Raw genomic sequence first — 14,953 nt, forward strand, 5'->3', positions numbered from 1 at the left:
TGAGAAAAGATGGCGTCTCCTCCTCCCTGTACCGACGGTATGAATTTACAGAAGCCTCAGGTGTGGGAGTTGCATGGGAGGAGGAGGTTGCGAAGAAGTTGCAGGGGGATGGGGTCCCTATTCAAATATTTGCACTTAGACCTAGTCATTTCTAGTTACGCCATTGTTTGTGGAACAACCCCTTTAAAGACCAATTCAATTTTGCCCAAATGGCGTTGAAACAACCCCATTCAGTTTGCTGCCTCCTCAGTGATCAGCTTATAGAATGGCTTATGGACCAGTGTTGTCCTTATCAGACAACTGATTTAAGGACCATGTGAAATTGTCAGTGAATTTGTGATTTGTCAGTGAATTTCTTAGCAACAGACCCACTTTAAGGTTTCATACATCTTGGAGGTTGCACAGAGCTATAACAGAACCATAAGCCTGATCCTTTAGGGTAGGTTCACACAGAGTTTATTTTTATTTTTTAAGGTTTGAGGTAGATTTGCCTGCAGAGGTCTGTTCAGTCAAATCCAGAAGTGGATCAAACAGGAAAGAGACGTATAAGTCCTTTCTTTATATTTACGGTTCCCTTTGAATCCACTTCTAGCTTTGGCTAAAAAAAATTGCAGGAAAATCTACCTCAAAATGTTCTCCATAAAACTCTGCATGAACCTTACCTTAGAGTACGTCCATAAGATCAGGTTTTCTTATACAGTTTTGGAAGCCAAAGTCAAGAAAAAAAGAGAAAGTATAAAAGACAGATACAACTTCTTTTAATTCAGTCCTGGTTTTGACTTCCAAAACTGCAACAGGAAACCTGACTGTGTAGCCGTACCCATAGAGTGCTGCCACATGTTCTGTTTTTTTAATGCAGTTTTTGAAGCTAAAACCAGGTGTGGGTAATGAAAGGAGAGAGGGTGTTAGGGACAATTACTACTTCTCTTTTTAGAATCCATTCCTGGTTTTGGCTTCAAAAACTGCTTAAAAAAAATCTGAATGTGTGGCCGTACCCTCAATGTTGATAGCTGAAAACTGGAGGCATAATCAGGGCCTTATTGATTTAGCTTACATCAGGTGGAAATTAACTCTATAGTCTACCTTGTGCACGCCTCTAATAGGTAGAACGGTACTTAGAACTGAGACCAAGCTGTTATCCAATACAACTCAGGTAAAAAAAAAAAATCGTCAATATACCAGAGCAGGCTGATTTGGCTGAACACATTTGAATCCAGGATTGTAATTATGTTCTGGCAATGTTGCACAGCTGCCTCCAGCTGGTGGTCCACATTCCTTCTGAACCCCCTATCCCACTCTTTACTTTCATGGATGGAAAAGTTTTGTGAAGTATCAGAATGTAACATCATGCCTCTGTCTTATGTTTCAGCTTTGGTTCGCATTTGTTAATGGATTTTCTGGACAAATTTTGTTTGAACGATGGTGCATCGGATTGTACAATGTGGTAAGTGACTCATTTTTGGTTTTTGATTGCACATGAAAGTTCAGGGAGGGCCACCTCCCCCGGGTCTGATGTTTATCAAGGTCAGTTATCGTACAGGTTAAGTTAATGTATGGTATGAGAAAAACATCTTGTTCTCATGCATTGTAGGCTCGATATTTGAAACAGTTGTTGGGAACTAAATTTATAGAAAACCACATTTTCCATAAATGAATTTGTGCATCGTGGTTTAAGGTCCTTTGAAGGAATTTTTTTGTATTGTTAAAAGACTGTTGAGGACAGTATAAATAAATATATGAAAGTAGACTAACCAGATCAAGAACTGGCCATTTTTTCCCCTTCATAGCCAGACAAATTTTCAGTTTTTCATTACACACAGCTTTGAAAGCTATAGCTTTTTTTTTTTTTTCATTTTCTTAAAGAATAATGTTGCCATTTTTTTTTCTCCAGTACATGGAGATTTTTTTTTTTTTTTTACATGGAGATTTTTATTGTTTGTTATACCTGGTAAAAATGTAAAAAAAAATTAATACAGAAAAATGTTAAAAAATAAAAATTGTTTGTTTTCTTCTACTGTACTTTTTAAATTGTGGGCTAGTATTATTCCCTGGGCTGTTCCAGAAGGCATCGACCATTATGACGACACAATTAAAGGATACATCAGTGTTTATTAGGTTTAATCTGGATATTACTATAAACCTCGGATATATCTGTTTCTTAAAGGACTTGTCCGGTATTTGAAAGAAACATGTCTACTTTATTTCAGAAGCCGCACAACTCCTACTTATACGTTATGTCTGGTATTGCAGCTCAGCTCCACGTGAAGTGTATGGGAAGGGGTGGTGCTATTTGAAGAAGGCATGTTTTTCTAATAATGGAATAGCCATTTGAGGTCTCATTCCATTTAACACTGACATTTAGGTGTAATTGTGGTCCTCCATGTGCCCCGAAAGTGGAGCCATTCTAGAGACCCTCTGGTGGCTTCTGCTGGGCCAAAGCTGAAGCTTGAGCTGGCCATGACAATGGATGAGTGCTGCCATAAGTCAGTGATATAAAATGACAAATCCTAGAGGTTATGAAGAAAATATCACTGCTGGTGACCACAAAAACTGTGCCAATTAAGTGTATAGACTAAGTGGTCACCAGATCTCTGACAGCTAGGGAGAAAGAAACCTCAGAACACACAGCAGAGGGGCCTGTCGCCTAACAGAAAAATACATAACAGCAGATAAATGGTATTGCTATGTTACACAACAGGGATTTTTAAGAGGCATTAAGGGGAATCTGTCACCACTCTATACTGTTTCAAACTTTTTTTTACGACACTGTAGACCTTTTCAAATACACCATTATGCTCAGCACAATGTTCACTATTAGAGATGAGCGAAGTTTTGAAAATTTTGATCAGGACGATTCGCCGAAGTTCTTCAAGAAATTTGATTTGTTCCAAATTTATTTGTCATGAATCATGATAAAACTGGTATACCCAGACCACTCTGCCTAATCATATGCATTCCACTTGGTGGCCCAATCTCAGTGTGAAGGCATGGAACTTAAACTGCAGGGACATTGAAGAAAAGGATATCACCGTGTGCATGACGTTCTAGTGCCTCCATATTCATAGTTAAACCGTTCTGTAGGTATTGTGCCATCAGTATTACAGGCAGTTGTAATTTATCGCCATCTACATCACTGTGCAGGACGCCAAGATTCATAGCTAATCCCTTCTGTTAGCTGTAAAATTACTGTGCGTCAGTATTACAGGTCAATAAAAGTGCCAGGCCCAATTTATCGCTGTGGACTTAACCGTGCAGTGCCCCAAGATTCAAGTAGTGGCCCCATGGGGACGGTGGTGGCAATAGCAGTGGCAGTAGTGCCCCCATGACAGAGTGGGGACAGTGGCGGCAGCAGCAGGGGCAGTAAGGCTGTGTTAACATCACTGTTTATGTTTCCATTCTTCTGATCCGTCAATCAAAAAGTCCTGTATTTTGAGCATCCATAAAGCCTTTTTCAGATGGTCAGTATTTAGTCAGTATTTTGCATCACTATTTAATCAGTAATTGTAAGCCATAAACAGGAGTGGCATATGATAATGCCCTTTCACAGTAATTTTGCAGTTCCTATGTGTCGTGAGTGGGACGCTGCATACCCCCATGGTAAAACATAAGTCGCCCTCGATGTTGGTAATATCTGAAGCTGTGGATCTCTAAGCCGGGAATTATATTTACATCTGTTCTATGTTTTGGACCCACTCCTGCTTTTGGCTTACAAATTCTGATTAAATACTGATGCAAAATACTGACCAAACACTGACTAAAAGAACGAATTAACGCCGATGAATTTGGGTTGAGTTGGTGGAGCGATTTGTGTGGTTCAATCTAATAACCAACGAGAGTCCTCCCATATGGCAATAGTCTAGCTGCCATGTTTGATCCATCCAGCAAGTTTGGTCCATCTGGTTTTAACCCTATTACTTGTTGAAAGCAAAATAGAATTACGTTCATAGTATGGATGGATTCTGGACCCTATGGAAGGATCCCCATGGGCTAAATTTTCGTTGCACTACACAGTGATGTAAAACCTAGCTAGAAATGGTGAATTTGGGTCCAGTTGGTGGAGCGATTTGTCTGGTGATACTGTCGTAGCTCTGACCATAAACAATTGCAGTAACAACGCACACAATTTTTTTTGCTAAAAGAAAATATTAGCTACAATGAATTTGGGTCCAGTTGGTGGAGTGATTTGTGTGGTTCATTCCAATAACCAACGATACTCCATCCAGTCCATGTTTGATCCATCCAGCAAGTTCGGCCCATCTGGTTTTAACCCTAATACAAGGAGTTATTTGACCTCAGGCATTCTGCATCCAACTTCCTTGAGGGCCAAGTGTCATTCAGCACTAACTGTTCTGTGTTGCCCTTACATGTCCAGGGCTGCACACACACTGCATTGAAGGGCTTACCGTGTGTCGACCCTTTGCTGACAGGTGCAGGTTACCGGGTTACCTGCTCAATGTCTTTTGTCATAGGAATCGGGGATTGTAATACTTGAGCTTAGCACCCACTTAGTTTGTGAATACTACAAGTCATATGTGAATAGTGCTAGTAGCGCAGCGCTGGGGCCTGATAGATGCTGGACCGACTGCATGTGATGCTGCTGTAATGAGCGCTCTGACTGGGCCCAGCATGAACTACAGTTTGTGCCCCATTACATGTGAGTGAAGACTGGGGGAAACTTACTGGGTGCACTGTAGGGAGATTATTGGGAGAATGAAGATTACTGGGGACAGTGGAAGGATATTACTGAGGGCAGAGGGGGACATTACTGGGGGCAGTGGAGGACATTACTAGAGGCAGTATAGGGATATTACTATGGTTTCCTTAGGGACATTACTGAGGGTAGTCAGGGGATATTATTATTGCCAGAGACCAGGGATTTATTGATCGTGGTCGCGGAAGGTGCAACCAGGACAGGGCTGGGCGAGGGGGTTGCCCAATCCAAAGTTTGCCCTGGGTCCCATAGGACTTTAGTTACCCCACTGGATCCACCATTCGCATTTGATAATGTCACCGCTTACCTCCTCCCTATACCTGCAAAATGACCTCTGCACAGGTCACTGAGCATGCCCACAACACTCTCCCATATAAGTCAATGAGTTATCTTCAGACCACAGGTTCCTATGGTCCATGTGACTGCTGTAAAGCATATCTCTGAATGCAGTTAACGACAGCTCAGGCAACGACTGCTCCATAACCATGTACAGAAAATAGAATTTAAAAAATCTACAGTTAGAAAATAAAACCAGATTAGGTTTTGTGACTGCAGATATTTCTAATTTCCGTAGAGGAAACAGTTATACATAGTAACATAGTTTATAAGGCCGAAAAAAGACATCTGTCCATCCAGTTTCGCCTGTTATCCTGCAAGTTAATCCAGAGGAAGGCAAAAAAAATAAAATGAGGTAGAAGCCAATTTTCCCCACTTAAGGGGAAAAAAATTCCTTCCCGACTCCAATCAGGCAATCAGAATAACTCCCTGGATAAACGACCCCTCTCTAGTAGCTATAGCCTGTAATATTATTACACTCCAGAAATACATCCAGGCCCCTCTTGAATTCCTTTATTGTACTCACCATCACCACCTCCTCAGGCAGAGAGTTCCATAGTCTCACTGCTCTTACCGTAAAGAATCCTCTTCTATGTTTGTGTACAAACCTTCTTTCCTCCAGACGCAGAGGATGTCCCCTCGTCACAGTCCTGGGGATAAATAGATGATGGGATAGATCTCTGTTTTGCCCCCTCATATATTTGTACGTAGTTATTAGATCTCCCCCAGTCGTCTTTTTTTCTAAAGTGAATAACCCTAATGTTAATAATCTTTCAGGGTACTGTAGTTGCCCCATTCCAGTTATTACTTTAGTTGCCCTCCTCTGGACCCTCTCCAGCTCTGCTATGTCTGCCTTGTTCACAGGGGCCCAGAACTGTACACAGTACTCCATGTGTGGTCTGACTAGTGAATGATTTGTAAAATGACTATGTTCTTATCACAGGCATCTATGCCCCTTTTGATGCAACCCATTATCTTATTGGCCTTGGCGGCAGCTGCCTGACACTGGTTTCTACAGCTTAGCTTGCTTTTCACTAACATTCCTAGGTCCTTTTCCATGTCAGTGTTACCCAGTGTTTTACCATTTAGTATGTACGGGTGACTTGCATTATTCCTTCCCATGTGCATAACTTTACATTTGTCAGTGTTAAACCTCATCTGCCACTTATCTGCCCAAGAGTCCAATCTATCCAGATCCATCTGTGGCGGTATACTGTCCTCTTCCGTGTCAATTACTTTACAGTTTAGTGTCATCTGCAAAAATTGATATTTTACTGTGCAAGCCTTCATTAATATTGAATATTGAAGAGAATAGGGCCCAATACTGACCCCCGAGGTACTCCACTAGTGACAGTGACCCAATCTGAGTATGTACCGTTAATAACCACCCTCTGTTTTCTATCATTGAGCCAGTTACTTACCCACATACAGACATTTTCTCCCAGTCCAAGCATTCTCATTTTATATACTAACCTTTTATGTGGTACAGTATCAAATACTTTGGAGAAGTCCAGATATACGACATCCATTGATTTGCCGCTGTCAAGTCTAGAACTTACCTCCTCATAGAAACTGATTAAATTTGTTTGACATGACCGATCCCTCATAAAGCCATGCTGATATGGCGTTTTTTGCTTATTTTTATTGAGGTACTCCAAGATAGCATCTCTTAGAAAACCTTCAGATTACCCACGACAGATGTTAAACTTACTGGCCTATAGTTTCCGGGCTCTGTTTTTGGACCCTTTTGAATATCCGCCAATCCTGTGGAACACTCCCTGTAAGTATAGAGTCCTTAAATATCAGAAATAAGGGTCTGACTATGACATTACTTAATTCTCTTAGGATACGGGGGTGTATGCAATATGGTCCTGGCGATGTATTTATTTCCTGAAAAAATGATTATTTCCTAAAAGAATGATTATGGAGGCGGCCATCTTGCCTGAGCTGTTGATAACAGCATTTAGAGGTATGCTTTACAGTAGCCAACATGGTTTGTTTTTTTACAGAGCAAGCTATAGTTTCTATTAATAATTTGGGGGTACATATGCCTTTTTAGTCATTTCTTATTTTTATTTTACAAGTTGATCACAGACTTAGGCCTCATGCACAGGACCATGATTTGGGTCCATATCTGAGCCAGATTTTTTGTTGGTCGGATAAGGCTGCTGTATTGAGGGTCGGATGTTCTGTTCCACAAAATGTGGCACACAGCCAGCTTCCAGGTTTTGCGGACCACAAAACGGACATGTTCATGTGCATGAGGCCTCATAGGCAAAATGACTGTTCATGTGTCCGTCTGTCTCCATTTAAGCTTATGGAAGTTATGGAAAGAGCCGAGCAAAGCCAACATTTATGGCCAAGTTTAGAAGAAAGCATAGAAGGAGCATGAGTCCTCAGGAAAACTAAACCTTGTAAGACCTGGTTACAGTAGATACAGGTCATGTACTTCAGATCTCCTCTACACATTATCTTCAAGTTATCTGAGTAAAGAAAGGGTTTTTCTTCTGTTATTTGAAGGCATAAGAACAAAGTGCCATTATCCAGAGGAAATGAGCGCGATCCATTCACTTGAATGGAGTGGGTACTTGTGTTAAGCTACTTTCACATGTATCTCAAAACCGGGTCAAAACAGTTCAATTTTGTCCCCATGCATTCTTAATGGAAAGAGATCCGTTCAGGATGTATCAGGATGTCTTCCGTTCCGTCTGCATTTTGTTTTGTGACCGGACATAAACCGCAGCGCGCTGTAGTTTTTGTCCGGCCGCCCCTCAGCATCTTTGCCGTGCTGCGGCCGGACCTCCCGTCCGCCCCTATTATAGTGAATAGGGCCAGAGTGGACTTCCGGCGTCACGGTGGGCTAGCGTTAGCATGGATCCGGTGGGGGAGCAGCCTGCTGGACCCTGCTGTCGCAAATATGAAAGTAGCCTTAGAGTCCACCAAATGTAGAGTCTAAGACGGAGCGTTCACAGAATAGAGGCCAAGAGGTCCTAGTTATGTGTCTGTATTAGACCGAATACTAATGATGGCAGCTTTGCATGTGGTGTTCTTTTCACCCATGTTTTTAAAAAGTCTGTTCTGATGTTCACTCAAAAGGAGTCATCTAAATGCTCATTCAGCTACCAGCTATTTCTTCCAAAATCTACATAAACATGCACACTTGACTCAACCTGCATGTGTTGTCAATAGGGAGAGGGGAGTAAGTGGCTTCCAGACACCTCTTCCTGAATTCAGAGGCCTCCTGGCACAGAGAAAGGCAAAATAGAACAGAAACAGTATACATGTGGATTCTGCTTTCCCTGAATTAAGTGGCCGGTTGGCACAGAGAGAGTTATCATATAAAGTAGGTTCCCATCCAAAGAGAGGTCACCTGGCAGTGGTGGATGGACACAAATTATTTTGATCAAAATATATTTGCTAAGTTCCCAGTATTCATTTTATATGGTGAATATAGCATTATATTCAATATGTTCTTTGTTTGCAGAGTGCTGCTGCATTGTGTTTTCTTTTACCAGTCAGGTGATAGTCGGGACACTAATTTAGCTGTCAATTTCCTTAAAGGGGTTCTCCGGGAATTAAGTAAATTAAAATACGTAAATATTACTTTATTATAAATATATTCCCAAATACCTTTCATTAGTTATAATGGCTTGTTTTGTCTGGGGATGGCACTATTTAGGGGAGGGGGATCTGTGGATGGCACTATTTAGGGGAGGGGGATCTGTGGATGGCACTATTTAGGGGACGGGGATCTGTTGATGGCACTATTTAGGGGAGGGGGATCTGTTTTTTTGGTATGGGGCCCATGCATTTCTAGCTACGCCCCTGTCAGGGTTTATGATATTGAATACAGTTTAATATATTTAGCTGAATCTTTGTGGGAATGTAGTTCATGAGGAGACATGAAGTTCAGAAAGCATGTACAGGACAGACTGTGGTAATGTGGGGCTGTGGTAATGGAGACTGCATACAAGTGCTGCTGCTTACTAGTCGCATCTGCTCATGAAGTCAATTCCAACAGAGATTCAGCTAAAGATCTCATCTTCTGTATTCAGGATCATAATCCCTGACAAGCAGAGAGGAGGATGAGGCAGCTCTTTAGCTCAGTGTTCTGAAGTAACTTGTCCTGCTGTGTGTTTAGGACAGGTTCTGTGTGTACTAATAGGACAGTGGCCATTTTATTTCTCCTAATGATTGCTCCCCAGACAAAACAAGTCATTATAACGAATGTAAGGTATTTGGGAATATATCTATAATGAAGTAATATTTAAGTATTTTCATTTTCTTAATTTCCGGAGATCCCCTTTAAGGAAATTGACAGATTAATTCCCGCTAGGATATGCCCCCATTGTCTTATAGGTGTGGGACCCGCACCTATATCGGGAACGGAGCCCCGCAAGTTGGTGGCTGGAGGACTCCGGTCTGGCCACCACCAAGCCGGCTCCCTTAGAAGTAAATGTGAGCACACCGCACATGACTGGCCACCGCTCCCATTCACTTTCATGGGCTTGACGGAAGTAGCCGAGCCAGCGCTTGGCTATTTTTGCTGGCCCCATAGAAAATGAATGGGTGCACCCACCTTCACTTTTCGGGTCTCTGTTCTCTATATAGGTGCGGGTCCCAGTGGACTGAGCGTAATCTAGCAAATCTGACATGTGTCATTTTATGTGGTAATATTTTTTGAATGCTTTTACTTATGCACCTGAATATGATACTGTTGTTTTGTGACAGATTGTACCGTACTTCATGTTAATGGTACATTTGGATCAATACGTGTTACATTTATTTATTTTTTTAATTGGAAAAAGTTTGCAGTTCTCTAAACTTGAATTTCTCTGCTTTTAATACAGAAAGGGATACCTCACAAAATGGTTACTAGCCACTTCTAGACCAGGGCGTTTATCCTCTTACCCTCCCTTCTGACAAGCCTAATTTTGCAAATCTGATTTGTCACTTTATGTAGTAATAACTTTGGAATGGTTTCACTTATCCAAGCCATTCTGAGATTGTTTTCTCGTGACCTTTATTCATTTAAATAATTTTTTTTTTAAATGGAACATTTTGCAATTCTATAAACTTGAATTTCTCTGCTTTTAAGACAGGTAGTCATACCTCACAAAATGGTTATTAATAGGGATGAGCGAACCGACTTCGGATGCTACATCCGAAGTCGATTCGCATAAAGCTTAGTTTGAATACTGTACGGAGCGAGCACACACATACAGTATTAGAATGTATTGGCCCCGATGAGCCGAATTTATTACTTCGCGAAGTCTCGCGAGACTTCGGGTAATAACTTTCTAAATCAATTTCTACTGTTAAAAACCTTTGTACCGAATTCGGGTTCGGTTCCAAGGTACCACCTCCTCAGGCAGAGAGTTCCATAGTCTCACTGCTCTTACCGTAAAGAGTCCTCTTCTATGTTTGTGTACAAACCTTCTTTCCTCCAGACGCAGAGGATGTCCCCTTGTCACAGTCACAGTCCTGGGGATAAATAGATGATGGGAGAGATCTCTGTACTGACCCCTGATATATTTATACATAGTAATTAGATCACAACATTGGATATTACATGGGCTTCAGCAATAAGGCCAGTTTTAGGCCTTATTTACATGTCCATGATGATATCTGTCACAAGATGTTCAGTGGGTCATCTGTGAAGATGATCGTGAAGAATAAGTATTTGGTCCGTGTCCATTTTATGCAATCTATTGGTCATCCGTGTTGTGTCTGTGGTTTTCACGGACCCATAGACTTCAATGGGCATATTTGGTCTGCATCACTGACCAAAATAGTGCATGTCTCCATGGGTCAGTGGAAAATTACTGATGTGTGAATAAACACATTAAAATTAATGGGTACGTGCGCTGTCCATGGAAAACACAGACAGAACGTGTCTGTGATTCACTGAAGTGTGAATAAGCCCTTATTTGTCTAAATCGGTAAAAAAAGACAAGATGCGGAAAATGTATGCAGAATAATTGGTGGCAGCTACAGACTTGGAAATTATACCACAAAGAAAACAATACAAATCATTTACCAGTATTTATAAAACAATGTATTTCTGTACAAGCCATGTCCAATCATGATGAGTCAGTCTTGCTGTAGAACTGGATGGGTTCACTGAACTCCCCCAAGTTCTGTCTTTGAATGTGTCATAACTTTGTCTAATACGACATTGCATACAAGTCGCTTACATTTTTAAAAAGTATATACAATTTTGCAATTTATTTTTTGAGCTGCTCAATCAATATAAAATAAAAAAAAATGAAGCAACTTAGTCTTAATTTGGAAAAAAAAATTCTTCCATTTTTGTATACAGTTCCAATGCAGACCTATGTAGTCAGATCTTGCAATCTTGTTTTGGGGTCCGTTCACATGTTTAGGATTTGTTGAGGATTTTGGCACAGATTCTATGATCAAATCCACATCAAATCCACTAATATTTGATATCCAGTACAAGTGGATGGGGTATTTTATATCTTCACAGACTTTTGTGCATGCTGCGGAAAGAGTCTGCAAGAAGAAAGAACATGCTCATTCTTATCACAGACTCCACGCGTATAAACCATAGAGAGGGATAAATCCATTGGATTAGCCCCATCTTTGTGCAGATCGGAAATCTTTGCAATGCATAAAGTGAAATCTGTGACAAATCTGTAACTAAACCCGCATGTAAAACAGATTCACAACAAAATCCTTGTCAAAATCCACATTAGATTTTATTTCCATCATGTGTAGGCATACCTTAAAGGGAACCTGTTATGTTGTACACGGTATCTGATCTGCGGACAGCATGTTATAGAGCAGGAGGAGCTGAGCATATTGATATATAGTTTCGCAGGAAAAGATTCAGTAAAACTTCTATTTTATTAATTTAAATTCCTGCGCTTTCTGAGCTTTGAAGTCCAGGAGGCGGTCCTAGCATTGATTGACAGCTCTCTCTGTATCCACAGTTATAGAGGGAAGACTGTCAAGTTTTACTGACTCTTTTCCTCCAAAACTATGCATCAATCTGCTCAGCTCCTCCTGCTCTATAACATGGTGCCTGCAGCTTATAATGCATTTTCATAATGACAGGTTTCCTTTAACTCTCTTCCATCAGAGTCCTCTTTTGCTAACCTACAATCAGACAGTAGAAAGCAGAACAAAGGGAGGGGATTTACATGACCAGGGGCATAACTACTGCAGCAGTAGCTGGTAGCTATGAGTCTGCACCAGTAGGGGGTCCGTGCCACAGGGGCTGGTACGGCACCCAGTCCTATTGCTTCTTTACATACAGGGCCCCCTGGCAGCAGCAGAGGGTCTATGCCAGGCATACCCTACAGTTAGTAAGGCTACTTTCACACTAGCGGCAGCCTTCTCCGGCAGGCTGTTCCAGCGGGTGAACAGCCTGCTGGATCCGTGCTGCTGCTAGTGCACTGTGCCACCGGAGGTCTGCTCCGGCCCCATTGACTATGGGGGTGGACCGGAGTTCCGGCGGCAGCAAACATGCCGAGAGGCGGCCGGAATAAAACTACGACATGTCACCCGCCGGAACAGCCTGCCGGAGAAAGCTGCCGCTAGTGTGAAAGTAGCCTAAGTGGCATGGCCAGGGAGGTATTTCTTCTAGGTTGGGGTACACGGTGATCTTGGGCGCAGTGTAGCAATGCAGCCATAGAAAAGAATTGGGTCACAGAGCGACTCTCAGGTTGCCATGACCACGACCCCATAATCACCAAAAATACCAACCTGCTGGTTATATGACCGAGTGGGCGGGAGAGGGGGGTTGTATGGCGATCTGATCTTGTTCAATCTTAACTAGCTGCAGGAGTGGGGGTTGTGGAGAAGTAGCTGGTGAGGCCTGTTCAAAAATTTCCAATGAGTCCCAGTCATTTCTAGTTACATCCTGGAACACGACTGCAGGATTAGACTACACACAAAGGTTGTTTGTAGTCTGTAACCATGGAGACACATAGATCTGCATTAGAGCTGTATAAATAAAAACATAGGATGTTTTAACTAAGAATAAGTTGCTTAAATATTTTTTTCTTAGATGCATCATACCATCTGATTTTCTAGATTCCCCGGGACATATTAGTTGTCCTCTCAGCTGTCATTGACCGTCATACATTACCAACCCCAGCCACTTTTTCTCCGCTTTTCACATTGCTGTCACCTCTGTAATGTTCACCTGTATTCTCTTGACAGATTTTCACTGCCTTACCACCTTTCACACTGGGAATCTGTGAACGAACCTGCAGCCAAGATAGCATGTTAAAATTTCCACAGCTCTACAAAATTACACAGAACGCAGATGGCTTTAACACAAGGGTAAGTGTGACGGATGTAGCATACGATGTAAGAGAAAGAACTGAAACTTCTTGCAGCCTTGAGATGGTCTTTGGAACGATCAAAGAATAGCATGGATGCCCCACCTCTCCCACCAACCTCATCAGTGAGCCCTTTTGGGGATATTTATAATCTCCCTTGTGCTAGAAAAGTGGCTTTAAAAAGTCGCAAGCTGTGTGTTTATAAATGTTTAAATGCGACTTTAAAAAAAAAAGTTGTTCTTTTTTTTTTTACGCCGCCCTCACCACTTTTCCAAGAGGGTCGTGGCAAGGGCAGGAAGGGGTGTGACCAGCTGCTGATACCAATGTATCTTTATTTAAGCCAGTTTCCTGGAGCAAATGAAGCCAGAAATCTCAGCTCAGGCCTCCTCATAAAATAGTCCTGTCGACAGGACTATTTTTACCGTCATGTATAACGGAACCGGTATTTGGCCACATAGAAATGTATTAGGATGGAGCGAAACGGAATGCTTCTTAAAGGCTTCCATTTTGCTTTCTGTCCTAAAATTCCATTATATTCCGTTTCAACGGAACCTATAACGGAATTCCGTAACGCCAATGCGAACCCGCCCTAACACAGGAGTGGATTAGAGACAACTCTGTGAATGTTCTTCAGTGGCCCAGCCGGAGCCCTGACTTGAACCCAATCGAACATCTTTGGAGTGACCAGAAAATGGGTGTTCCTCGACGGTCCCATCCAACCTGACAGAACCTCAAAGGCCCTGCAGAGAAGAATGGCAGAAAATCCCCAGATCCAGGTGTGCAAACCTTGTGACATCATCCCCAAGAAGACTGGAGGCTGTAATCACTGCCAAAAGTGCTTCAACTAAATCCTGAATAAAGGGTCTGAATACTTTTGTCAATGTAATATTGTAGTTCTTCTTTTTCAATAAATTAGCAAAGATTTTGAACATTCTGTTTTTACTTTCTCATTATGCGGAATTAAGTGCAAAATGATAGGGAAATCTGCTGACGATATAGCCAATGTTATCAAATGGAATGTACTGCAAGTATGTACAGGATAGAGTTACACGCAAGTCAGAGTTATATACTGCAACTTGTGCAACTTCAGTGTATTCCTATGGGAAAAAAGTTACAACAAAGCTTGTGACCAGGATTCACTGAAAAACTGGTCATGGTTTACGTTCCACTCCAAACTGATCCCTGAAAAAAGGGAACGCTGTGTGAAAAAGCTAAAAAGCCATTTTTATTAGAACACTCGAAAATATGTGTGAACAATACAGATAAGGCTAGTCTCACACTAGCGGCAGGGGACTCCGGCAGGCTGTTCCGGCGGGTGAACAGCCTGTCTGATCCATCCTGCCGCTAGTTAACGAGTGCCCCGGGACTGCCGCTCCGTCCCCATTGACTATAATGGGGGCAGGGCAGAGTTCCGGCGGCGGCATGGCAGCGCACGGCGAGAGGCAGCCGGTCTAAAAGTACTGCATGAGGCTGTTCACCCGCCGGAACAGCCTGCCGGAGTCCCCTGCCACTAATGTGAAAGTACCCTAACCACTACCTAAATTAAAAACTTTGCTAGTTGATAAACATCTGTCCACACCAACACAGGTGACAA

General features: G+C 42.1%; 1 protein-coding gene across 1 annotated transcript in view; it reads left to right on the forward strand.

The window, feature by feature from the left end:
• The window catches only part of ATP8A2 (ATPase phospholipid transporting 8A2), a 728,462-nt gene that overhangs the window by 496,349 nt on the left and 217,160 nt on the right, over nt 1-14,953 (forward strand). The window contains exons 27-28 of the mRNA XM_040422449.1: nt 1,370-1,444; nt 13,238-13,360. Of these exons, the coding sequence (XP_040278383.1) occupies nt 1,370-1,444; nt 13,238-13,360 (198 nt within the window). The remainder of the gene's footprint in view (nt 1-1,369; nt 1,445-13,237; nt 13,361-14,953) is intronic.

Source organism: Bufo bufo, chromosome 3 (assembly GCF_905171765.1).
Source record: "Bufo bufo chromosome 3, aBufBuf1.1, whole genome shotgun sequence".
Classification (NCBI taxonomy): Eukaryota; Metazoa; Chordata; class Amphibia; order Anura; family Bufonidae; genus Bufo; species Bufo bufo.